We start from the raw sequence: 27,514 nt of genomic DNA, 5'->3' as shown, positions 1-27,514 counted from the left end.
TCTCGTTTTATTATTTTTATTTTAGAAGTTTTTACTCGGCCCACCAAACTTTTTCTTTCGATTTTTTGCCCTTGACCTAGAAGGTTTGCCCATCCCTGGTCTAGATTAAGGCAACCTACAAAATATGTATAGTTTATAAATAAGACTATTTGGAAGATAAAGATGCAAATAAATATTTTTTAATTTAATTTTAATGGATATTTCTGCTTCTCACAATATAATTTATGACATTAATTATATTGTGAAAAGCAGAAATATTCATTAAAATTAAATTAAAAAATATGCATTACGGGCTGTAACGCATCCTGTAAACATAAATTTTATGTGTTACAGGATGCGTTACTGAAACTTATATTAAATAAATTCTTTTGTTGAAAGTGGCAAATTTTGATTTTAACGTTTCCGTTTTACTTAAGAGTTTGATTTTCTTTTATGCATTGTTTTAATTATTCTCTTTAAATAGGGTGCTGTTCCGCCTAAAGATGTGCCTTTTGATCTTACGTAAGCTTATAAATCAGATTTAGATGTACATAATTTTTTTATTTATATTTAATACATTGTGGTGTTAATTTATTTTACATATTTATTTATTATATTAATTTGTTATGCATATATTTGTTATATATATTTTTCCATTTCCTGGCTCAAAAATTACATTAAAGAACAGCTTAAAAAAAATCAGTTATTTTAAATTAAATTATTATATAAATTCATTTTCAATGAAATCATGTTAAAATCCAACCCAGATATAAATTTTTTTGTAAATTTCTTGAAGTGAGAAAATTAAGTATAATTTAGTAAAGAATTATTGAATGTTAGAACTGTTTGTGATTAATTTTTTATATACATAAAATTCTATCTCAATAACTGCTTTAATTTTCTTATTTTGGGTTTTTTGAATCATGAACACTTTTTGAACTAAACCATAAATTACCAATACCTCATCATTCAATCGTTGATTTTTCTATTTTATCGTTATTAAAAATCATATTTAAAAAGACTGACAAATATAATTGGGTTTAACAGTTTTTTTATTTTTATAGTATTAAGTTAGAATTTTTAGAGCGCTATTCTTTTTTTATGCTGTGATTTAGAAGTAGATAAACTTCCTTGCCAAGTTTGGGTAAAATTCAGAAGAGGGAAATATATATTGATAAATTCACTGCCCCCAGGAAAATGTTTAATTAGTGAAAGATGTGTGCTTTGTCATTGCCTTTTACGTATTATGTTTTCATCCGAAATATTTATTTAAATGTAAAATATTAAGCCACACCCTGTAATACTTCATTTTGTTTCTGGAGAATTTTTGAATAAGAAAAATTATCTGCACGTTTATACAGCTTTTTCTCTTAACATTTACTTTATTGCATTGATTTTGTAGCTCGTATGAAATTGCAAGCGATTTTCAAGGATATTCTAACTACTTGCGTAGTCAGCCGAAATTTTATCACACGCATAACTTTAAAAATGAGATGGCTTCGGTTGGATTCAATTCGTTTTGCATTCCTGGAGACTGGTAAGTACATGAAATTTTTCTGCTTTTTCTTGTTACATTTATTTTTCATGATTATTAAAAAAAAAAATGAAAGGAATCTTAAATTTCAGAAGAGTGCTTATGTCTTGTCCTGGTGCACTAAAATTAGTTATTGTTTTTAGGAAATTTTTCTTGTCAATATGCTTTGTAAACAAATTATTTTTTTAACAACAATCTGTATAGTAGTATTCCGAATCAATATTTTTATTTATTAAATTCCAAACTATCTGTAATTCATCAAACCTAAATTTTAAGTGAATCTTGATAAAAAATTAAATTTCCTCTAACAAAAATGTGAGCAAAAGTTTCATCTTTATATTATGCTCTGTTGTCTTTCTATGAATGTTTATAATAATATTTTCTTATTTATAGAAAATGTAATGTAGGAATGTAATTTGCTAATCTTTTAATATCTGTCAACCTGAGTCATCATAAAATATTCTATTGAATATCTCATTGAAAAAAAGAAATGTGCCAATAATTTTTATTTATCCAATTTAATAGAAAATTTTGCAATAGTACAATACAGAACCCGTTATCCGGAAACCGGAAAACCAAAAAACCGGAACGAAATTCAATAAATTTTCCCGCCATTTTTAAAAAAAAAAAATTTTTTTTTTCCTCATAAGATTTTAGGATTTTTCTTTCTTTTTTGACAGATGTTCACCTTACCATCATTTTGGAAATAATCATTAGTGTATTACTTCATCGTTTTTTCTTCTTTTAAGATTATTTCCAAAAAAAATATTTGTTTTTTTTTAGTTGGGTTTAACAATAAAAAAACGGCTTTTTGTAGCGATTCAGAAAACAGGAAAAATCAGTTATCCGGAATAGCGATGGTCGCTATCGTTCCGGATCATCGGTTCTGTTGGGGAAAATGTAAACAAATAGAAATGTAAACAGTATTTTCCTCTTGGCTGTGTCACTTCCTGTGGGAAGTTGGGTCACTTCCTAGGGGAAGTTGGGTCACTTCCTGTTATCTCAGCTAGAAGGAAGTGGGTGTTTCTGGTTTTAGTTAGTTATATCTTTGTTTTGGTTAGAGGATGTTTCTTCTCTTATGTTATGTTTAGAAAGAGCTATGTGATGTCAAAGAGTTATGTTTAGTTTATTTGAATGTAGTTTTTCTTACTTTATATTTAAAGATTTATATTCAATAAATATAGTTGTACCTTTTCCATGAAGTGAATTCTTGAGTAGTAATAGATGTCTTCAATATCTTATACTTAGTAAGCTGGCTCCTATTTTTCAACATTGGTTATGGGCCCAGGACATTTTAGAAGGGGGCCGTGAACAATTTGTATTGATATTTAGAAATATATTCTGAAGAACTTTTATGGAGAATGGCTTTGCTACCAGAAGGCTTTAACTTATTAAGTTATGATAATTGGGACAGGTGGAAAACAGACATTAAAATTTTGTTATTAGATAAAGGCTGTTGGAAATTTATTGATGGAAAAGAAGAAGAGTTGGAAGATTCAGCTACAAGAAGAGAAAAACAGGAATTTGAATTGAGAAGAGATAGATCATTTTCTACATTGTATTATGCAATTCAGCCAGAATTCAGACCGCTTATTCAAGATTGTTTAGATGGTAAAAAGGCTTGGGAGAAATTGGTTCAGCATTTTGAGCCAAAAACAAGAGCCAGACTCATTCAGTTACTTGATGAGTTTTTTATCATTAAGTATCAAGCTAATGAAAGTATAGGCCTTTTTATTGCTAGACTTAAAACAGCAGTGAAGAAGCTTAGTGAAGCAGGTCATGAATTAAGTCAGTTATTTCAAGGCTTCCAAGCAATAAGGCATCTACCACCTGAGTTCTCCGGTATAGTTCAGTTAATTTATCGTTGGAAGGATGAAGATTTTACGATTGATAAAATTGCCGAAGAACTGATAAGAGAAGAAAGCAGACTTACACAAGTGAAAGCTGATATTCGTCCAGAGGTTAGTGCGTTTAACATTTCTTCTATAAGTAAAGATGAAGAAAGATATGGAGACAGAAAAAAATCTCAAAGTAAATTTGTAGAAAATAATAGAAAAGTCATTGGTCCATGTCATCACTGCCACAAGTATGGACATTTAGTTGCAAATTGTAGAGATAGATATGCCAGAAATGTAAAGTCAAAGTGGGGTAAACAGAAAAGGAATTTCAATGATCAGTCAGCTGCTTTAGTTGAGACTTATTCAACACACTCTGTGGAAGTTGGTGAAACCATGATTGAAAATGATGATAAAATATGGGTTTTGGATTCCGCTGCAACTACACATTTCTGTAAAAACAAAACGTTAATGTCAAGTTATGAAGAAACAAATAATGTAAGCATGGCTTTGGCTGTTGGGGATACTTCTAGTAAGGTACTAGGAAAAGGAACTGTTGAATTTTCAGTTAAAGTAGGAGGAGAAATGAGTAATATAACTTTAACAAATGTTTTATACAACCCAAGTATTCGAAGAAACCTAATATCTATTTCACGATTAGAAGCTGCAGGAGCTAATTTTGTTGGAACGAAGGGAAAATTATGGATTTATTCAAATGATTGGTTGAAGTTATTTTATGCCACTAGAAGAGACGGGTTGTACTACCTGAAGCCATATAGATATAAAACTGGAACTCCAAAAGCTGAAAATAGTGGCTTTAATGTTGGCACTTGTAAATCAGGAACAGATATAGCTACATTGTGGCATAGGAGATATTGTCATATTAATTTTGACTACCTTAAGGAAACTAGCAAGAACCAGAGTGTAAGGGGATTACCTAATATAGAAAAACCAGATGAAAATTGTGACACTTGCCTCCTTGCCAAGTCCAATAGAATCTCATTTAAATCAATTCCAAGTCGTACTTCTCAACCACTTGAAGTAGTATATATGGATGTCTGTGGTCCTATGCCGAAAACTTCAAAAGAAGGAAATAGGTATTTTTTAGCAATTATAGATGATTACAGTCGTGCAGTAGTTTTATACCTTATGAGGAATAAAAGTGAAGCATTTAGGAAATTTAAGAATTATCATGCAAAGATGGAACGCTTGACTGAAAGAAAATTAAAGTGTATCAGGAGTGACAATGGCGGTGAGTTCTGCAACAACCAATTTGAACAATACTTAGAAGAGCATGGAATTTGTGCTGAGCGAACTAATTACTATACGCCAGAAGAAAATGGTGTATGTGAAAGATTTAATAGAACTGCTCTGGATGCCATTAAATCTATGTTGAGGGATAGTAACATGAATGAAGAATGGTGGGATGAAGCAGTATGTTGTTTTGTTCATACGTGGAACAGAATTTCAAGAAAAGGAAAGAAAACACCGTATGAGATGTTGTATGGAAAGAAACCACCAGTAATGTATTTTAAAGTGTTTGGATGTAAGGCTTATGTTGGTGTACCGAAACAAAAGAGAAATAAATTCCAAATGCGTGCCAAAGAAGGTATAATGTTAGGTTATGCTTTTTCAACCAAGGGTTACCGTATCTACTTACCTGAAGATCGTAAAGTGATAGAAACAAAAAATGTTAAGTTCAATGAAAATGAATTTTCAGTGGAAGTCATCCTGGACCCAAGTAGAAAACCACCAAGAAGAACAAAATGGAATGAAGAAGAAGAATCAAGTGATGAAGATATTATTCATAGGCCAGAATTTGACTCAAGTGGTAGTCATGAAAGCATCAAGAAGGTATCAGATTTAAACTGGTTAAGAAAAGCAACTAAACGATCAGATGGATCTAGAAATGATATTTATTATTTCATAGAAGGGTCTAAAAACCGATTTAGGTCATCAAATGACATTGAGAAATATTGTGATAGTCATGGAATTAAATTTGAAAAAGATATATTTGATTTTAGTGGTAGGAATGAATATTCTGGTAAAGTAACCAGAAATGAAGTCAGCATAGTACAAGAAGATGAAGCAAATTTAATTGAGTATAATATTCCAAAAAGCTACAAAGAAGCAGTTGAGTCAAGAAATTGTGAAAAATGGAAGAATGCAATGGAAGAGGAAATTGAAATGATGAAGAAAAGAGAAGTGTGGTCATTGGTAGAGAAACCGAAAGATACTAAAGTGATAGGTAGTAGATGGGTGTACAACCTAAAAACCGATGAATCGAATAAAATTGTGAGACATAAAGCCAGACTTGTTGCACAAGGATTTAAGCAACAACAGGGTATTGACTATTACGAAGTGTATAGTCCTGTGGTTAATTTTTCTCTCATAAGACTATGTTTTGCTATTTTTGTAGGTTTGATGAACTGGGTTCACTGTCAAGTCGATGTAAAAAGTGCATATTTATATGCAGACTTAACAGAAGAAATTTATATGGCACAACCTGAAGGTTTTATAGTGGATCCATCAAAAGTGTGTAGATTAAAAAAGGCAATATATGGATTACATCAATCAGGACGTGAGTGGTACACTGAAGTAACTAGTGTGTTTTATGAATTAAAGCTTGAAAAATTAGATTGGTGTAATGGAATATTCACAGGAGATAATGTGTTGCTATTGTTATATGTAGATGATATTGTGATAATGGGAAAAAGTCAAAAGCACATAGATCTAGTTTTAAAAGAGTTGAATCAAAATTTTGAACTAAAGGTTTTGGGAGAAACAAGGAAACTTTTAGGTATAGAATTTGAGAAAATTAATGGTCATTTAGTAATCCACCAGAAAGAATATATAGAGAATACAGTGAAGCATTTTTAGCAAGTGGTACAACATACCCATAGTTTCATTGCCAATAGCTAAAGGATTAAATTTGTCAATGCAGGATTGCCCACAAACAGAAATGGAGAAAGCAGAAATGGAAAACATTCCATACCGAAGTGTTCTTGGATGTGTGTCCTTTATAGCAAGTAGGACAAGACCTGAAATATCTTATGCTGTTAATATTTTATCGCAGTATCAAGAAAATCCTGGTATCAAACATTGGCAAGCTTTACTGAAATTATTAGGGTATCTGCAATATACAAAAGAAAATATGCTTGATTTGTCGAAAATCTTAGATTTGTCAATAAAGTGCTACACGGATGCAGACCATGCATCAAACAGAGATGACAGAGTGTCAATAGGAGGAACTATTGTATATGTAGGTGATATCCCTATCTTGTGGAAAACCTTTAAACAGAAAAGTGTTTCAATTTCTACCATGGAGGCTGAGTATATCTCTTTATCGGAGTCAGCCAAGGAGTTAGTGTGGTTAAAAAATGTGCTAACTGATAAGAAACTCAAATTGAACGTACCAAGCTGTGAATTGTTTTGTGATAACAGGGCTGCTATTGATTTTTCTAAATCTGAGGTTGAGAACTCTCGCAGCAAACACATTGATGTTTGTTACCATTTTGTGAGACAATATGTGAATAACAAATTCTTTGAATTAAGATATGTTAGAACTTTGAACAATACAGCAGACTTGTTAACAAAGCCTGCGGTTAAAGAACGAATGCGATCCTTCTGTAATAAAATATACTTAAGGACTTAACTCAAGGTTACAAATAAGTGTAACTTTTAGCACAGCAAAAGGAAAAGGGGGCCGAATGTTGGGGAAAATGTAAACAAATAGAAATGTAAACAGTATTTTCCTCTTGGCTGTGTCACTTCCTATGGGAAGTTGGGTCACTTCCTAGGGGAAGTTGGGTCACTTCCTGTTATCTCAGCTAGAAGGAAGTGGGTGTTTCTGGTTTTAGTTAGTTATATCTTTGTTTTGGTTAGAGGATGTTTCTTCTCTTATGTTATGTTTAGAAAGAGCTATGTGATGTCAAAGAGTTATGTTTAGTTTATTTGAATGTAGTTTTTCTTACTTTATATTTAAAGATTTATATTCAATAAATATACTTGTACCTTTTCCATGAAGTGAATTCTTGAGTAGTAATACCGTAAAATACCGATAAAGCGCCCCAACTCGATAAAGCGCCCCCCTGTAGTTTCACATCTATGCAGATTGCCAATCAGTACCCAAAAAACGCCCCCCCCTCCTACATGCAGCGGCGCTTCCGACGAAATATTTTTTTGTAGCAAAAAAATTTGTCAAGGAAAGTTATTTAAGAAATAATTTTCTGACTATTAAAAAAAATTAATAACGAAGTCGACGAAATATTCGCCCGTATCGCGATCTGCTGCAGAACATCGCCAATTCTTAGCTAACTTTCGGCAGCAGCCTGTAAGAAAATAAATAAACGAAATAATAATTTTAAAAAAACATCGCATAAGGAGAAAATTTAAAAGGTATGCATCTTGTATCCACCCCCAGCTTGAAGAAAAATCGCAAGCTAGAAATCTATTTAGCGCCTTAGCAATTGTAATTTAAGTGAACAGAAAAGGAAGAATAGGACCCTAAATCCGACACTCACGGGACTGACGAAATGCCGCACTTCGGATCTCTTTCGGAAATTCCAATATGGCCCCCAAATATTACTATAATTCAATTCCACTGTTAATTTCAGAAAAACCAATAAATTTAGTCAAGTTTCGATCATAGATTATGATGGGGTGAATTTAAAACTGGCCCATCATAAGAGAAGAAGAAATAATCAGAATCCTATGAAGAAGAAATAATCGTTTCTTCTTTGGAGCGAGATCATAGTTCTCGTTTTTTCTTTTAGATAACATTTTGTTTTAACAAAAGACGCTTACCTCGCAAGAAAAAAAAAAAGCTTTTTAAACTAAATGCTAACAAACTAACAATGAATAGCAACAAAAAACAAGCTAAAAATTAATAACGATAAAAAAAGAAAAAAAGCAAGCAAGCAACAATTAACAAGAAAAAATAAAAAGCGGCAAAATAAAAAAAATTAATGAATCGAATAAAAAATCGCAAAAGGGATAAATTCATTTTATTGTCCATGTGGTAGTTTCAATGTCAACTGGGTGTGGCCAATTTATGGTCAAACAGAGGAGGGAAATTCGGGGGCAGTAAAGCACAGCTGTCAAGATTGATTGATCAGTTTTTTCCAACTTCCATTTCTTTATTTTGTTCATTGGAAATGCGGGTGTTTTTACTTCTCACTTTATTTTAAACTGCTTTAGAAACAGATGTTTCCTTTGATACAGATTTATTATTATTTTTTTCTTCAGGCTTCGTTTTTATTTTTAAAAGATAAAATAAAGTAAGTTACTTCAACAGAATAAAATTCAAAATAAAAAGAATATAGCTGATTTTTTTTGTCTTAACAATATAAATTTCTTAAAAGAAAAAACGAAAAAGATTAGAAGTCAAGGTCACCTTGATTGGAATGTACACTCACTGATAAGAATGTGAGAAAAATTTAGGGTGTGGTGGGAGAGTTGAATGTAAAAGATTGAGCAGAAAAGAAAGACGGTGCTTAGAATTTTCTTGAGTACCGTTTATCGGCCCCCCTCTATATCACGCCGATTTTCGTCAAAATTAAGGGGGGCGCTTTATCGGTATTTTACGGTAGATGTCTTCAATATCTTATACTTAGTAAGCTGGCTCCTATTTTTCAACAGGTTCCCTACTGTACATTGAACTTGTCTGTATAAGGACAGGGTTCCCACGGTCCTTGAGAGTCCTTGAAAGTCCTTGAATTTTTTTTTGCTAAATTTAGGTCCTTGAAAGTGCTTGAAAAACGTCTTAGGTCCTTGAAAAACTTGATAGGTCCTTGAATTTGTCCAATACTGCCAGCAGCCCTTTTTATAAAACACCCGCGGATCTTTCTCGTTCTTTCTGTTTTGTTCCCGAGCTCTCTCACGTGGTTTTTAACGCCACCGTTTCTAACCGGGCCTAGCGTCTTGGTGTCTACCAAGCGCGCGGACCACAGCAGACAATCAATGCGTTCGGGGTGAGACTCCACTTCATCTTCTGTCGCATATGCTTAGATCTTCTTTTTTCTTATCGAAACTGGAATACTCTCGAATTTTGTAACAATATGTACCTTGTAGTTTTCAATAAACTTGCCATTTTACCATCCGCACTTGTCCTTACGTTTGCGTCATTTCAAAACTTTATTGTAAAGCGTATTCGCAAAGGCACGGCTTCGTATTTGTGTTATGTAGTTTAGACTAGTTATGCCTGGGAAGTGCTATTTTAATCCCCAATGGATGGATAATCAAGCTTATAAAGAATGGATTTTATCGATGCCCGAAAAGAAGTTCAGAGCCAAGTGCCGATTATGCATGAAGGAGATCGATATCGCAAAAATTGAAGAATCTGCTCTGAAATCACACATGAAAGAAAGGTAAAACAAAAAAGCAGTCTCATGCCCTGAGTTCTCTTTTTCCAAAGACATCAACATCTAATTCATCTGGTGTAAATACTCCTTCAACATCGTGTGCCCCATGTGAAACAGAAACTTTAGTGCCCGAGGTAACATTGTCTTCTTATCTAATCAAAAGGAATGTGCTTGATGCTGAAATTCTCTGGAATCTGAAGTGCATCACTAGTAATTATTCATGTAACTCCTGTGAAGGGATTAGTAAATTGTTCTCCAAAATGTTTGCTGATAGCTTTATAGCGAGACAATTTTTTTGTAGTGCCACAAGGTGAGCCTATTTGGGCTCCTTTGGATCGGCACTATACTTCAAAGGGATTCTTATAAATGAGCTGAAGAATGTTGATCGCTACACTGTACTCTTTGATGAGACGTTAAATCAGTCTCTACAATCTAAGCAGATAGACATTATGGTAAGGAATTGATAATAAAGTTTGCACTAAGTATCTTACCTCCCAATTTATGGATCATGGAACTGCAGAAAATATTTTGTCCTCTTTTTACAAATGCATGGATGATGGTTAAAAGCTCTCTAAAATACTTCAATTATCCATGGATGGACCCTATGTCAATTGGAAATTCTATTAGAAGCTTCAGTGTGAATTAAAAGAGAAATATTCCCACCAGGTCATATTCATTGGCAGTTGTGGATTACACATAATGAATAATGCTTTTAAACATGGTGAAAATGGGATATGTTCCTTCTAATTTTTATTTTCAGAGAGAATTGTTGCTGCATAACATTTAGAGAAGGTTGTGTAAATTATGGATGAATAATTTCAGAAACGATGTTTAATAGAGGAGAGGAGGGGGTTATGGAATACCTAAGATTTAGCTCTGTCTTTCATGCAGCCTTCACATGGAAATACACAGGATTAAAGGATTTCACCATTAACATCTCATTACCATTAGTTATAGATTGTGCTGAAAATGATTTTGTGTAAAACTAATATGTAAAACCAGTAGGGTTGTTTTTAAAAAAATATAAATTTTAGTCCATAATACATATACTCTCTTCTCTCTATATAGGCAAAGCATTTAGGTATTATATTTGAAATTAATTATTGCCACAACAGGCATTGTTGCTTCTAGTAAAATAGAAGAGAATAATTTTTAAAATTGGTCTTAGATTAAGGTCCTTGAAAATTTTGTTGAGGTCCTTGAAAAGTCCTGGAAAGTCCTTGAATTTCAATCTCATCATAGAGTGGGAACCCTGGAAATTAAAAAAAAAATTTTTTCTATTTTCTTAGAAAATTATATGGTGTAAATATTTGCAGCTGTTACCTTTATAATGATCTGTACAATAACTTTAATAAAAAATGAAAGAAATTTTGATTGATCCTTAATTGTTGTAATACAATTTATTTTTGATAAATTGCTAAAAAATACAATTATAAGCCACAATGACTCAATTGTTTAAGCCTTACACTGTAATTGTGAAAGATCAAGCATCTATCAATATTTGGGTTTAAATTGTTGTATTTTAAAAAGCAATCAGAAAAGTTACTGCTCTTCACTGTCATAGATCTTAGAAAAAACTTTTTAATTTTTTTATGCAAAGTGTAAATTTTTTTATTCATATTTTTTCAGTATGATCATTCCTAGAAATAAAACTGCAGCCAGTTTGTCTGAAAGTGCAAAATTAGCTCTGCACGATGATGCCTTAGCCCAGTAAGTCTTGTTTACTTGTTCAAATTAAATGCATATAAATATTTTATCTGTTAAAGTTATGTTAATAACAATATTGTTTGAATGTGGTGCTGTTTATTTCATAACATTGTAACACTTTCGAGTCACTTACATTTTGGTGCTTTTCTTTGGGTCGGAAAACAATGAAGATGTTCATTGATTGTTACTTTTAGTCAGAAAAAGTAACAGTGGTTACTTTTGTAACAAAATAGACTGACTTAATAAAACAAGTTACTTTCAATTTTATTCCAGCCACTTTTGTTTATATTCATTAAAATTCTGATTGCAGAAGCTGCCTACGAAATCTATTTTTTTGTAGAAGTTTCCCTCTTAAAATAGTTGGGAGATATACAGTTTTTATGTTTCTTATTTAAAATAGTCAAAAGTTTTCAGATCCTTTTATCCCACTTAGAATTTTTTTTTTTTAACAAAAATCATTAAAAAATTACATGATAAAAGATTTTTGCAAAATTTATTATCTAAATTTTTATTTACTATCTAAATTTTTGAGAAACTATCCCTTACCTGTCAAGTCTCCTGTTTTTTAACAAAGACTCCTGTATTTTACAACTATCTCCTGTTTACCCGTATATTCTCAAATTTCTTCGTGTTTGTTGAAGAAATTTTTCCAAACAATTTTGATGATAAAATATCAGCTAATGGCAAAAATACTTCTCTTATTCCTTTCTCCTGGTACTATTGCCAGTATTGCAGTATGTTGAGTGTTAATAGTTTAAGTAATTGTAAATAATGGTTTAGAGAAATCTTCTTAAGATTAAGATTTATATACATATTTTTTACTTTGCTAAATGTAAGTACCGTAATTTATGGAAGAAAGGCCGCGGCGCTTACGTGTTTAAAAGTTTTAAAATTTTAATTGCGGCGTTAATGCCGGTTGCGGCGTTTACGATATTTTAAAAATAAATTTTTCATTTTTCAAAAGAAATTTTTTTTAAAATCAAAATAGTTGCGAATTATGGCAAAAGATGGCGCCACTATTGATAACCAACCACCCCTTAAAGAAAGTGGGTTGATCTCGATCTAGTTCCCACCAAACCGCGTGTTTGATAGCTCTTTCACATTTTTTCTCACTTTGTTACAACGTGCTTTGTGGAGAAATTAAATTGCGGAAAGTTTTCTTTTTAGTATTTGCTAATATTTATACATCGTTGTTATGGACACGACTTATAAACTGATATCTTCTTATTTAAATAAAAAGAGGTATATTTCCAAAAAATAAATAAATTAAATTAAAAAAAATATTTATAAAATATAAATATGTAGTACAGTATGGAACCCGAAATTTGGCACTTAATCCGACCAAAATTTTTTCTTTCTTTTTTCTTTTAAAGAAATTTTAATGATAAGAGGAAGAAAAAAAAAAAAGTAATATTTCGTTTTATTTGGAATTTTTTTCTCTTGAAGGAAGTAACTATATTTTATCTTTTAAAAATAAAAACATGAAGAGAAAAAATAATAAATCAGTATCAAACAAAACATAATTGAAAAGTAAAAACATCTGCATTTCCAATGAACAAAATAAAGAAATGCTAGTTGGGAGAAACTGATGAATCAATCTTGACAAGTGCTTTACTGGTTTTGTCCCTCTCCCCCATTTCCCTCTTCTATTTGACCATAAATTAGCCACACCCTTTTGACATTGAAACTTCTTTCTCACTTGGTGTACAAAATGAATTCTATCCCTTTTGCTGCTTTTTTTAAAAAAAAAAAAAATTCGATTTATTTATCCTTTTATTGCTTATTAACTGTTACTTTTTTTGCTACACTTGTTAACTGTTTTTTTTTTATCGTTATTAGTTGTTTGCTTCTTTTTTCTAGTTATTCATTGTTAGGTTCTTGCCATTAATTGTTACTTTTTTTGTAGTTCCTTGTTAGCTTTTTTTTTTCTTCCGAGGTGAGCATCTTTTGTTAAAATAAAATGTTATGTAAAAGAAAAAACGAGAACAATGATCTCGCTCTGAAGAAGAAACGATTATTTCTTTTTCGGATTATTTCATCTTGAATTATTTATCCTTCGGATTATTTCTTCTTGATTATATCTTATAGATTATTATTTTAATCAATGAAATTTCTAAAGATGGGACAGTTTTAAATTCACCCCACCAAAATCTACGATTGAAGCTTAGCTAAATTTATTGGTTCTTCTGAAATTAACAGCGTAATTGAATTATCGTAATATACGGGCACCATATTGGAATTTCCGGAAGAGATCCAAAATTCTGCAAATTCCGAAATACGGAATTTCGTCGGTCCCGTGAGTGTCGAATTTTGGGTCCTATACTGTAATGTTAAAAAAATCATTTATATTAAAGTAATATAAATATAGTTATTTAAATTTTTTACCTAACGATGGCACCAACAGCTGATTGTAACATGTTGTTCTGAGCAGTTTGTCCAAAATATACAATAGCAGATTTCAAAATTGATTTTATTATAATTATACATTTATAAATTTTAATTTATATTTTAATTTAAAACATTAGTAGTATTTATAAGGAATTAATGTTATATATTCACTTTTGCCGCTAAATCGTTATTATGGGTGCGGCGTTTACAACATGTGTGGCGTTTACCATGATTTTTTTCTTTTAAGTCTCATTATCACAAGTGCGGCGTTTACGATAGGTGCGGCATTTCTTCCATAAATTACGGTACTTATATTATTTCCAATTTTAACTTACATGGTTATGCATGATGTATCAAAACTTTGCTCGTAGCCCCCCAAAAAATGTTGCTAGTAAAATCCCCGTTATTTTATTTCTCCAATTTTGGCAGGCATGCAATCCTTGCACTAATATGGGTTTGATTTCAGAAAAGCGCAATCAGTTACTTTCTTAATTCTTACATATTCATTCATTCTTGCATATTCATACATAATTCTTTCACATTCATTCATTACAAGTTCATTTCGTTTTCTAAACGTCTACTAAAATAATAATAAGTTCATTTTTCAAAGACATAAAAAAAAATCTCATGATGGCCGTTACAAATTTTGCCTGGGCTGTACTTGTACAGTGCGCCCAAAAAAAAGGGACAACCCTGAATAACTTTTTATTCAATTATTATATCTTCACAGTCTTGGACTCAATCTTAATGGTTCGAGGGTATAACTTACGATATGCAAATAATTAGTTCCTATGATGTTTTAAGATAAGAAGAAATCAGACAAAAAAAAGTACTTCCTCTACATAAACAATCCCCCCCCTTTTTTTTGTTGACAGATTCAGACTTTTGGTCCCCCAAAATATGTCCCCATAGTTTGGTGGAGAGTGATCCGAAATTTGGACCCCTTAATCCCATATTTCAAAAAAATTTTAAGTGAATTGAAACACTTTTTCACACAATTATAAAATTCGTTTATCTGAAGATAATGCCAGGCAAAAAATAAATTTTCGTAAATATTAATTATTTTATTCAAGAATAGACAAAAAAATTTTTTAATTTTAAGTTATGCCATTTTTTACATCATTTTAAAGTATATAAATTTACATTTTAATTATGTAAAATTACAAATTTGAGCAAAAACGGTGAATAGTTTCTGAGAAATCGAAATTTAAAGAAGTCGTGTATCGTGGTTCCCATGGTACTTGAAAAACCTTGAAAGTCCATGAATTCTTTTGAAAAAAATCAGGGCCCTAAAAAGTTCTTAAATTCTGCCATAGGATACTTGAAAAGTACTTGATTTTTTTTTTTTTGGAATTAAAATAATACTAATCTTTCTTACAAAAAAAACAGTAAAAATAATAATAAATAAATTTCAATGAAAATTATAGAAATTCTGGTAGATGCAATGTTTAATGCTTGAAGAGTGAAAAGAGGTTAAAAAAGATACAAAACTTTTCTCTTCTAGATTTTTCACTCCAGATTATTGTTCATCTCTAATGTTAAGAAAGCTGAAATTTCTAGCAAATTTTAGTTTTTCTAGTCATAGTTTCTGAATGATAATTAGTGTTTCATCAATTTAAAATTATATTCGATGTGTTAACTTCATTATTATGACAGGTTAATATTGTTATCCTATTTGTTTTTTAATTTTTATCAAAAGGATCATTAATTTGTTATCATATAAAATCAAATTTTTACATTTAGTTTTTACTGCTAATAAATGAAATTTTGATCTAGATATCTTGAATTATGAATAAAAATCGTGATTCACATTAAACTGATTCTTGATTTATGGATCGGAATTCATATAAAATGTTCTACGAATTGAGATTCAAATTAAAGTGATTAATAAATCGTTTATCGAATATTGCTTTAAACTGATTTGCAAATTACTCATCAGAATTCGTATCAAGGTATTTTGTAAATCACAAATCATGATTCACATTAAAATGGTTTATCAAGCACACATCAAGATTTCAATTAAAGTTATTTCTGAATCATGTAACGTGATACGTGTTTGAGTAATTTCGGAAGTGTGCATCACAATTCTTATTCAAGTGGTTTACTTGGTATTAGAAGGATTTTAGAATTACGCATCGCGATTCACATAAAAGAGATTCAAGAATTAACGCTTGCAGTTCTCATCAAAACGATTTATGAATTGCACATAGTTGTTTTAAATAAAGCCACTTTCGAGTCACAAATTACAATTTTCTTCATAATGATCACTATTTACATAAAAATTATTAGCTTATCATGCAACAGAATTCACATTAAAGTGATTTATCTTACATCATGATTTACATCTTGTTAGTTCTTGCCTTTTGTAACATTTCTATTAATATTGTTCTGATTTAAACATTCACCGCAATTTGATTTCAATTTACAAATCGCAAATTGTGATGCGTGATTTATGCAATCTTTGAGACTTTTTTCACCTTTCTTATAATTTTTATTTACGTATAGTGTATCTAGATTTGTATAAATGTGATTTTTAAAAATTACACATGTTCATAAAATTAAAAATCACGCTTCGCATTTTATGGATCTATTTTAAAGAAAATGAAGCTTCGTAAGTCTTAGTTATCTGTAAAATATTGTTCTACAATAAATTTCATTATGTTCAAAATACATTACTGATATTCTGAAGTAACAAAATCGATAATTTGCTATTAAAATTGCAACAGATGTGCTAAATGCATATATTTTGATATTTTATGTAATTATATTCATTTCCCGTAATCTGAAATTTGGATTTAACATATTAAAAAAAGTATTTATATTTTTATAAAGGTGCAATTACATAAACTTTATCAATTATTTACTATGCTTGTTTAATGTAATATTATTTTTCATTAATTCTAATTTACTTCATCAAATTTTTCATGAAAAATTTCACAGGTGCCAGTTTTTAAGTGTTTGCTAGTATTACTTGCTAGTATCAATTGGAGTTTTTTTAGTCAATTTATATCAATTGGAATTTTTCAAAGTGATTTGAAGCTGCCCTATAACTATCAACCATTTGCATTAGTAGCTGATAAATTAAATTATTATTAATATTATCAATTTGTCAAACAAGCATTGTGCTTTGAAAATATACAATTTCTGCTGCAACGTAATTATAAAATCTGGTTGACATGTACTTTAGTATATTAAGTGTAAAAATGAATGGGTCCTTTAATGATTTGATTTTATGTCCTTGAAAGCTATTGAATTTTTTTTCGAAAATTGAGTGGGAGCCCTGTTATTTAAAATTTGATTTCTAAGGAATTATTCAACAGATTTCGCTCATATTTTGTTCTAAAGTTATGAATTTTTTCAGCATTTCAAAAGTTACTTGATTAGTTTGATTGCATTATTTTTACGAGAAAAATCTAATTAGCTTATGTTTGCAATTTTTTTAGGTTTCATAATAATTTTATTAGTTTTTAAATAGGTTTTTGCGTTTTCTTTCTTGTTTTTAAATTTATATATTTTTCTTTTCAGTTTAGCTAAAGCTAAAAAATTTGTTGAGGATGCTGACTTCAAAAGTGCTGAAGATGCATTTGAAAGTAGTTTAAAATGCTGGCCCGATTTTTATAAAGTGTATGAAATGAGAGGTCAAATGTAAGTAAATGCACCCTTTTTATTTTGCAGTTCAATATTTTCCCAGTGTCTGGAAGCATTTGTAATTTTATTATTACAATTACTTTTCATGTACAATATTGCTTTTCTGCTGCATAAAAATGAAGCAAGGTTTATTATAATCTTGCATTATATTACTTGTTTTTTTCTATCAATCGTTCGATCAAAAGTTACTTATGGTGTTTAGTTTTTTCCTGTCCACTCGTTATAAAAAAAGACTGACACCCTCAATTTGCATTTTTTAGATCTTTATTGTTCTTAACAATTTTATTTTGACGTATGTATAGAATTTTGTTTTATTTGAAAATTCCTTAACTTGATGTGTATTAACTTTTTTTCTAATGTTTTAGGTATCTTGACCTGTGCAAGAAAAAAAATAGAAGAGGAAAATTTCTTTATAAAGCAGTGATAAATTTTGAAACAGCACTTGAGATTAATCCCAGTACACTTGAGTCAAAAAAGTGTTTATCAAAGATTTTCAGCTATGTATCAAAGAGGTATGATATTCAAGTATTGTTCTCTGGATTATAAAAAAAATTAAGTATAGCATGATAGTTACGTTTAAAACACTTTGTTTTAAATTTGTTTAAAATGTTGAATAAAATACACCTTTTTTCTGCCACATGTATTACCAAGAAAACTTAACATGATTGATTTTGTTCTTTGAAGCAATTCATATGATTGCTGAACAGAAAATAGGAGAAAGCTATTTCTGCTGTTGAAGCTATGAAAATTAAGTGTTTCTCTGAAGAATTAGAAGTACTATGTTATATTGACATTTCCCCTTAATCTTAGCAATTAAGCTATGAAATATAAAAGATTATACTTTAAAAATATATATTATCTGTATCTCAAGATAATTGTGTTTTAAAATAAGTTTCTTGTGGTAAAAAAGTTTCAAGTTTAAATAAATAAAAATAAAGTATGTATGAAAAATATAAGTAGGAACTAATGGTATGAAGAAAATATAAGCATAATATAATGAATATTTATGTAGAAATATGATGTAAGCAAAATAGTTATTTTTCAGCCCAGGCATAGAATTTTTATACCCATTTTTTCATGAAAGTAAAAAAAAAAATTTAATATAAATTGAACGAGAAGTCTTAAACAAATTCAATTTTAAGTGTAATGTTACCTATTTCCATTCAGATATTTCTTGTGTACTACGAAAAACTGAAATTAAACAAGCTGTAAGTTGGGCAGAAATATAGTAGGTTAAAAGCAAACAGTTCATTGAAATAAACTTTTTTATATTTATGTTTTATTATGCTTATTAATTTAGGTGGGTATTATAATAATTTAGAGCTATATTTTTATTTATATAAATATTTGTTAGAATAAAGGACTTAAAGCTGTTATGTCTCCAAACGTAGGAAGTTATGTACGTGTATTTTAAGAAATTATATAAATTATTTGTTTAATATGTAATTTACAACTCTAAAATCCATACTAATCAAATCCAATGAATATAAATTGAATTAAATGTCTATAAATCAAAGATTTCTCAGGTTGCATATATTAAAAACTTCATATTACAGAGTACCAGCTTACATACTAATCTTGACTAAAATTAATAAAGTAGGTATCCGATGTTCTAATGAAGTGAACTCTAAGTAACTTAAATCAGACTTGAGACACTTAAAGAACTCAAACTAGTAACTCAAAGCAGTTAAGCGGAACTGTGAAGCATGGAAGGTTGGCGAGCACGGCAAGCAGGGTGGGGGAGCATCGATTTAAAATGCATGTGTTTTCTTCATTTATTGAAGTTTCAACATGTACTTTTAAAATCATTTTAAATTTAAATTCTTTTAAATTCATTTTATATTTAAAGATTCAATGTGATGCGTATCTAATTAGTATTAATTATTTAATTTTCAGCTCATTTCTTTTACTTTCAAAATTAACTTTGAAATAATTTTTGAAATAATCTTTTTATTGTTATTTATTTATTTTCAATTGCAATTTATTTATTTTCAATTATTTTAATCATCAATTTTTTAAAGATTCTTTTTTTAAAAAAATCTTCCTTTAAATATTCTTGAATGTTATTTATTATATTATTTTCTATTGTCTTACAATCATTTTATGCATGAAAACTTTACATAATTTAATGAAAAATTAGTCTGTGACTATATAATTTTTTTATATGGAAGTTAATTTTGAGAATAGCTTCTATACATTATATTTATTATTCTTGGTTGCTATTAAGCGTGTTACAAATTTCTGCTTGACCAGAAGAGGACATTGTAATCACTCAACAATAATTCTGTAATCACTTATGTGGCAAGCAATGGATTGAATTGGGTGGTTCATTGGCGAGCCCCATGTTGTATTTTCGTGTCATATCTTTTTATTGTTTATTAAATTTGGTTGTTATTAAATATTGTTTCTTCAATTAATGCACCCATTCACCACTGAATTATTTTGAAACAAAGCGTATCGATATTGAATCGTATTAATATCATGCAATAAATCAATATTGCAAAATATAAATATTTTATTAATTTTACAGGTTAGTTAAAAACAAAGAACATGATTCAGCAAAAGAATTAGTACAAACTAGTTTGAAGCTTTTCCTCAAAAATAATGAAGCAACTACTGTGCTTCGATGTATTGATGTGAGTATATGTGATTTAGTTTTGCAAAATGAAGATCTTTCAACAATAATGTGTTGTTTTTTTTGGCTCAATAAAAACTTGAATTTTTAAATTTAAAAAGTTTTTTTTAAAAAACATTGAATTGTGGTTAAGTTATTTAATAATTGTTAGTTTATTAGCACAAAGAGTTCATAAATGAGTTGATTATTAATTTAATGAAAAAGCTGTGTGAGTAGAACGTCTACTGATATGTTATTCTGTTATAAAAAGTTATATGAATTTAAAATTTTGATTTATGTAGGGGCTGTGGTTTCACTTACTCAATACTAATAAATTTAAAGGCAGATGATTGGTAGGCTATTTTCTTTCACTTGGGAACATCTTTTAATGGTTACCTTTGGCCTTAAGGTATTTCTCTAGTGTTATTTTGGCAATAAAAAGTATTTATTTTCAGAATCAAATCAATGTCACTTTCTTGACATCCATTTTTGTCATTATTCTGTTTAAATTATTTTCACTTATAAAATGTGAAGCAGTTAACAGTTCTTCATCCATTTCTAAGAAGCCTGAAAGAGTTACTTGAGTTTGTTATTTTATTTTTTTCAACTAATAATGATGCATAATATTAATAACATAAAGTTTTTAAAAATTTTAAAATTCTGACTTTGAATTGCAAATTTTTTCGAAAATTTTAAAGATGACTGTATGAAAAATTCGCTACAACTGCTTTATTTTATGTAGAATATTTTGAATATTATTTATGCTCGATTAAAAATTCTGTTATAGGGAGAAATTTGCTGGAGGGGGACTTTATTGTAGAAAGTCTTCATTGTATTTATATTTATAAATGTATTTTCATATAATTTCCATATGTTTTTATAATTAAATTTACTAAAATATAATTTTCGTTTCATACTTAAAGAATGCCACTTATGTTGTAATTGAAGATGATGCAGATCTCCAGATTTTGAAGATGAAAAAGAAACTACTTAAAAAAGAATTGGAAAAAGAAACACAAATGGACTAACATTCTGATTCTATAAAAGATGATATAAATATATATGACACTGACATATATGAACTTAGAATTTATTTAGATATTTGTTAGCCTTACTATGCTACAATTTACAGTTGATTATTTTTCTGTAAGATTCATGAAATGTAGAATTTTTTATAATGATGTCATGGGATATAATTGAAGTTCCAAGAACTGTTTCTTTCTGTAATTAAATTTTCCTATTTTTTAAATGTTACTTTATATTTAAGTTATTGTTTAAATATGTCTTAGTTTCAGAAAAACAACTGTTCTATAAGAAAGAGATATCTGTGTGTTATAAGAGAAGTGCCTCTTTCATGTTTATATGCTTATTTAATAATGTAGCTGATCTGTTTCAACTGTTTTTTTTTTACTCTTTGTTTAACTGTTTACATTTTGACAATTGTTGTACTGTGCTTACCATGCAAGTTGTCTTTTTTTTAATGTTATACAGAGTCATAACTTTTTTCAAGATTGATTATTTTACAGTGATTTTACTAGTGCAATAAATATTGTTTTTTTATGTTATGTTTACCCTATGAAGATTTCAAGGCACATTTATTTTGCAATACGAAGCTTACCTTTATTGTTTTCTTATTCAGTAAAGAATTACTGTGTTACATGAAAATGTAATCTAATTAGCACAATAAATATTGTCTTTTTATTGTTGTGAATATTTTATTACTTAGAATTAAAATTGGTACATAGACTTCACTGGGGTTTCAAAAACTATGGGTACTTCTTAAACTTGGACACCGTTTGGTGTTTCCTGTTTAAAATAATACTAATCAAAACATTTTAAATTTTCAAAAATTACAAAATTATATGTGAAATAAATTTGCTCTTCAGATGATATTTCAAAAATTTAAAAAGAAAAAAAAAAGCTGGATTAAGGAAAGACAAAGGTAGTCAATAAAAAGGAAAAAAATAAGAAAATTAATCTGCGATATTAAGCAGACAGTAAATTCTCTACCTTTTTATCTATCAATGTTTGTATTTATAAGAATTCTGTCTATTAACAGGCAAAACTGAGACTTTAAAATCAATAAAGAGATATTTGATGTCAATGTTTTTAGTTAGAACTCTCACTTGCATCAAGGAAAAGCTGGAAAGTAATTTAACACTCAAATTTATTTCCATTTCCCCTATTAAATTTTTTTTTATAAGTTAGATTTCAAAAAAAATTTTTTTTTTAAGTTTTATTTTATTTTGCCTACATAAATCTATTGGCACACTATTTTTCCCAATGTAGAATTATGTGTCCTACATGATCCCTAATTCTGCATTGTGAAAATTGTTTTGTACCGCTTCAATGATATTCGACCTACTAAGGTTAATTTGTAATTTTTTATTTGTGTTTATTTTTTTTATTATGTATTTATAGCTGTATCCATTTTCTTATTGCAATTACTGGGATTGAAAAGTGGAGTGAGCAGCGATCATTGCCTCTTATTTTTTTAAAAAATTAATTTCTATACTATATGTAAGAATTAATTTGAAATGGGCAGAAAGGAATTTTTGAAATATTATATTTTTTAAATTATTTAACTCCTACGATAGTATATTTTCATATATTAAGCATCAATTAACAATACTTTCTCTGGGTGTTAATCTTATGATAAGTTAAAAATAATTGCAAAAATGATGAAATATTTCATCACAATATACAGTCTTTTTTTTTTTTTTTTTTTTTTTTTTTTATAAAAAAACGTGTTTATTATCATTTTTACGTGATGATCATATCACAACAAAATGTGTGTTAATATTGATATTAGAAAATTTTTATAGCTGATATTAAAGTGTTAAAAGAAATGAAATGTATAAAGATCCTTTTGATCTGCAAACTTCTAACCTTGTAGAATAATTAGTTTTAGAATAATATCTAATTAATTGATGAATATTTAATTATTTAAAATAAAATTAATAATATTTAATTATTCCGGCTTAATTTTGTGTTTTATTTAATGCTTTAAATTCTTTTGCTTCTTCTCTCATTTACCTATGAGAATACTAACTCAAATATGACAGATTTTATGTGATTTATTGTAGTTTAACTTTGTTTAAAGCACTTTCCAGTGAACAATTTGTTACAGTTAATGTTGTTAGCAGTCAATAAAGTAAAAATAAATAAAATGGAAAACATAAGGATTCGTTCATTAAGTGAATTGGTTTTATTTATTTTATTTTATTATAAATTTTATGACATTTATTTTGAATGTCATAAAATTGATCAAAATAACCCCCCAAAAAATTTGAAACTAATGTTTTAGTTCAACAAATGTCCTGGTTATGAATGTCTTTTTCTTAGCAAAATTTTTAGTTGAACATATAATAAAAACATCTGGAAAGAATAATTCCCACCAAAAACAAAGATCTAAAAGTATCCCCCCCCCCAACAAAAAAAGATTTTGAAATCTACCAAAAAATTCTCGTTTGCCTCAAACTAAACCACTAATGGGAAATGGTCTCCTCTTATTTGTTATTTTTTGTAATTGTAAAGAAGAACATTGATGATACAATAAATTTGACTGGAAAAAATATCCTCTACCAAAAAAAAATTTTAAATTTTGCCTCCTTAATTATTAAATACCCTCAAATGCTCCAAAATATTTCTATCTAATTTGCAGTTTTAAAACAAAATTACATAAAATACTTTTTAAAAAAAAGAAATTCCTTACCAAAAAATGGTAATAGAGATTTGCACCCCTATTTGAGTATTAATCAAAAGAGAGTAGGTTCAAGTACCACTAAAAAGAGAATGGTTTTAAGTGCCTATCAGAGATTGACTGGCCCACTGGGTCAATATCCCTTAGTGCTTTCTAAACTGGTGGCCTCCAGCCAACACCTCCTAGAAAAAAAAGGCCTCAGCACGGATCAATTTAGTAGTCTGACATAACGAACATAAACTGCTCAAAAGGATGAAAAATAAGAAAGATGTCGCTATGTTCGGGCTACTAAGCTGCGTAATGATGGTAAAGACGAAAGATGTCATTACGTTTGGATATACTAAATTATCAAATTTCTTGTTTATGGTACTACGTGCTGAGGCCTTCTCTTTTCTAGGTGTTGCTCCATCTCGGTTAATCTACGCTGAAGAAAAAAATTTGCTATTATTTTTGTTTTGAATGTTCTTTTTTTTGGGAAAAATGTTCTAAATGAATGATTTGTAATAAATTTTTATTCTTTTTACAAGTACTTTAAATAACTCGTCCTGCAGTGGACTGATCGTAAGAATGCGGCTCCCAGTAGAAAACCAAAGCCAAGCATCACTGGCTGCAGTCAGTAAGCGGGTGGGTGACCACTTTGACCAGCCTGCATTGGGAGACCGAGGGTGCGCGGTATCGGCCCTGTTCTATAGTAAAGTGCTCTAGTAAAAGCTCTAATAGTAAAAGCTCTAAATAGTAAAAGCTCTAGTGCGACGCAAATAAAGTACCTACCTTTATATAACATACAATCTAACAGTAAAAAAAATTTGCCATTTAAAAATTACTTTTCAAACTTATTATAAGGCCGGATTTACATATAAGCTAAATAAGCTGTAGATTGGGGCCCCGAGATGACAAGGGCCCCCAGATACTACTTTCCCCCCTCTTTTTTTAAAGTTTTATGCGGAGCTGGGGCCCTCAGAAGCCCAAAATGCATTTTTTTCCCCTTTTTTCATTGTCGGACATAATAAATACAAATAAATGACTGAATAAAACAAAAAACTTCGTTGTCATTAGTAGGGAACATATCATCTTTCAAGCAATTTGAGTATTAATAAATTATTTATAAATAAGAAATTTTTTAGTTTAAAAGGTAAAAAAGTTTTTTTTTACCCCATCATTCGATCATCAGGCTATTTAATATCTGTTTCTAAGGATCTGAATTCCCTTTTATTTTACTATAAAATTGTACAAATGATATATTTAATGCTTTCATGTGAAATGCAGCAGTTTTAAATAGCACTTTAAAATATCTAAAAAAAAGGACAGATATTGACAGTTCAAAATAAAAATAAAAATTAACTAATACTTTTGAATAAGAATTTAAACAAACGTTTGTTTTGCTATCTCATTCTATATAGCATTATTTATTAGAGTAGACAGTTGCGTGTGGGTGTGATGATGACGTAATAAAAGAGGCATACAAAAAAAGCAAATTTCATTTCAGTTAAAATCCTCAATATTATATTTTTAAACTCTTCGAAAATGTAGTAAAAGAGGTATACAAATTAACTGTCGCAAACAAATTAATATTAAGTAAGAACGAAACAAAAATGATATCGAAATATGCTGAATCACTGATGAGACCGGGATGAAAGACATCGAAACCTATTTGATTGAATAGTATAACTAGAAGGTGTTTCTAAAATTCTGAAATCTATCAGGCTTTAATATTTTTTTTCTGTCACAAACTTTATCAGTAAATAAAAATAATAAATTCGTTAGATTTCAATATTGGTTCTGTTTTTTCGTTGATTAAATGTTAAACATTAACAGATATTTGTCTTTTGAAACATTTTATTCTATAATAAGATAATTATTCTACAATTGTAATTATCAAAAACTAATTGCTAATTGATATAAAGCTTTAGTGTGTTCCATTGATATGTTGAATGCTCGTTTTGGCTGGATGCCCGGGACTGTTGCTCTTTCACATCCTAGCCACTATACACCATCAAGAGCAGAGCTGATACTTTAAACCCGTATGACATTTATTCTCTCTGATATTTAATAGACCCTTTAATAAATCCTTAAAAATATAAGCCAAAATTTTACATAAATAATGAAAAAATTTTTCTTGCACTAAAATTTAAACGAATGTACTTTAATTAAAAAGAAAGCAAAAATAATGAAGAAATATTTTCAATATAAACATCAATTAAATAATATCAGCTTACGTAATGTTCTTTTTATTTTTACAAACAGTATTAATATAACGGCCCTCACCAGCTCCAGGGACTGCTGGATTCGGTTCAAAATGACAAGGCCAAAGAGTTGAATATTAGTAGACGTAAACTCGAAATTGGTTCGGCTATGCAATGACTGTTATAAAATAAACTAATAAATTTGGCCGGGATAGCCGCGTTCATAGGGCGTTGGACTCGTGCTCGTGAGAATGGGAGTTTGAATCCAGCCGGCAGAAGAATACCCATGTATAAAATGGTGACTGGTGCATGTTAAATCTGTAGGGGTCACAAAGTCCTCCAAGTTCTCATAACAAATAAATGCCTCTGGGTACTAATCTAACAGTTCTCTTGTCTTCTGGATTGGGTTCAAAATGACATGGCCACGGAGTTGAATATTAGTAGTCGCAAACTCGAAATTGGGTCGGCTGTGCAATGACTGTTATAAAATAAACTAATAAATTTGGCCAGGATAGCCTGTTTGATAGGGCGTAAACTCAAAATTGAGTCGGTTGTTCAACGGCGGTCATAAAAAAAATAAAACTAATAATCAAATTGTATTTTCTGGTTTTCTTTTTAACTCTTTGCATATTTTCTAAGCCTTATAGATTTTGTAACGCAAAGAAAAAACAATTGAGAAAAAAATTCGCGAAAAAATCATTAAAAATTGCTAGTAAAATATATTCAAAATGAATCTAAAAAAACCTAATATATAATAAAACTAAATATATAGTGGCCCAGCAAGCCAAATTTTTACTCTGTGCTTAAAATGTGTTTCTTTTGTAACTTTTTCCCCTCGTTCAAAAAGTATGTGCAATAAAAGAAAGGTTCTACATAATAGTCTCATCACAATTAATATATTTAACAATAAAGTAATATTACTAAATTTTTTAATAATATAATGTTAATACTCAACAATAAAAAATAGTGAGTTTACTTTAGATGTATAGAAATGGAATTGAACTTATAAGGGCCCCCATCATTTTCAGTAGCTTAGGGCCCTATCAAGCTTAAATCCGGCCCTGGACTATATAAGTCCATATGTGATTAATAATATAACGTCTTTTTTTTTTTTTTTCTTTTCATTTTTTTTTTTTAAGAAACAAAAATTAAATTAAAAAAAAAAAGAATTTCTTTAACTTAGATAACCAAAAAGTACCAAATGATTATGATATTTTGCGAAATTAACTATGATTTAAAATTTATTCAGTTGTTTATTTTATGTATAGTTAACTCAGAATTCTTTTTTTCTTCTTCTCAATTTCAATTTGGTAGTTTTTTAACTAAAAAAAAAGTCATATGTTAGTACCAGCATTTTTTAAAATCAAGCTTAAGTTTTTAAAATTAGTTGCTATAATTTCCATATACTTCGAATCTGATTTCAACTGAAATAGTTAATAAATAAGAAACACAAACTTACGCTAAACGTAAATTGTTTCCTCATAGATACTTCTGATCACATTTTTATTTTGTCCTCACTTGCTAGGAAAGGTTGTTTTTGCCCTAGGCCGGTTACTGAAGT

General features: G+C 29.3%; 1 protein-coding gene across 3 annotated transcripts in view; it reads left to right on the top strand.

The window, feature by feature from the left end:
- Window positions 1–21,768, top strand: part of LOC107450404 (uncharacterized) — a 34,047-nt gene extending 12,279 nt beyond the window's left edge. For all 3 annotated transcript variants that reach the window (XM_021147014.4, XM_071186882.2, XM_087151084.1), the window contains 7 exons: window positions 464–501; window positions 1,382–1,516; window positions 11,340–11,420; window positions 17,331–17,450; window positions 17,819–17,965; window positions 19,984–20,089; window positions 20,991–21,768. In XM_021147014.4, coding sequence (XP_021002673.1) covers window positions 464–501; window positions 1,382–1,516; window positions 11,340–11,420; window positions 17,331–17,450; window positions 17,819–17,965; window positions 19,984–20,089; window positions 20,991–21,095 — 732 coding nt within the window. In that variant the 3' untranslated portion in view covers window positions 21,096–21,768. The remainder of the gene's footprint in view (window positions 1–463; window positions 502–1,381; window positions 1,517–11,339; window positions 11,421–17,330; window positions 17,451–17,818; window positions 17,966–19,983; window positions 20,090–20,990) is intronic.
- The last annotated feature ends 5,746 nt before the right edge of the window (window positions 21,769–27,514 follow it).

The sequence above is a fragment of the Parasteatoda tepidariorum genome, chromosome 9 (assembly GCF_982258835.1).
Source record: "Parasteatoda tepidariorum strain Cologne lab strain chromosome 9, Ptep-v5.0, whole genome shotgun sequence".
Lineage (NCBI taxonomy): Eukaryota > Metazoa > Arthropoda > Arachnida > Araneae > Theridiidae > Parasteatoda > Parasteatoda tepidariorum.
The sequence above is the reverse complement of the archived record's forward strand: the minus strand, read 5'-3'. Positions and strand labels throughout refer to the sequence as shown.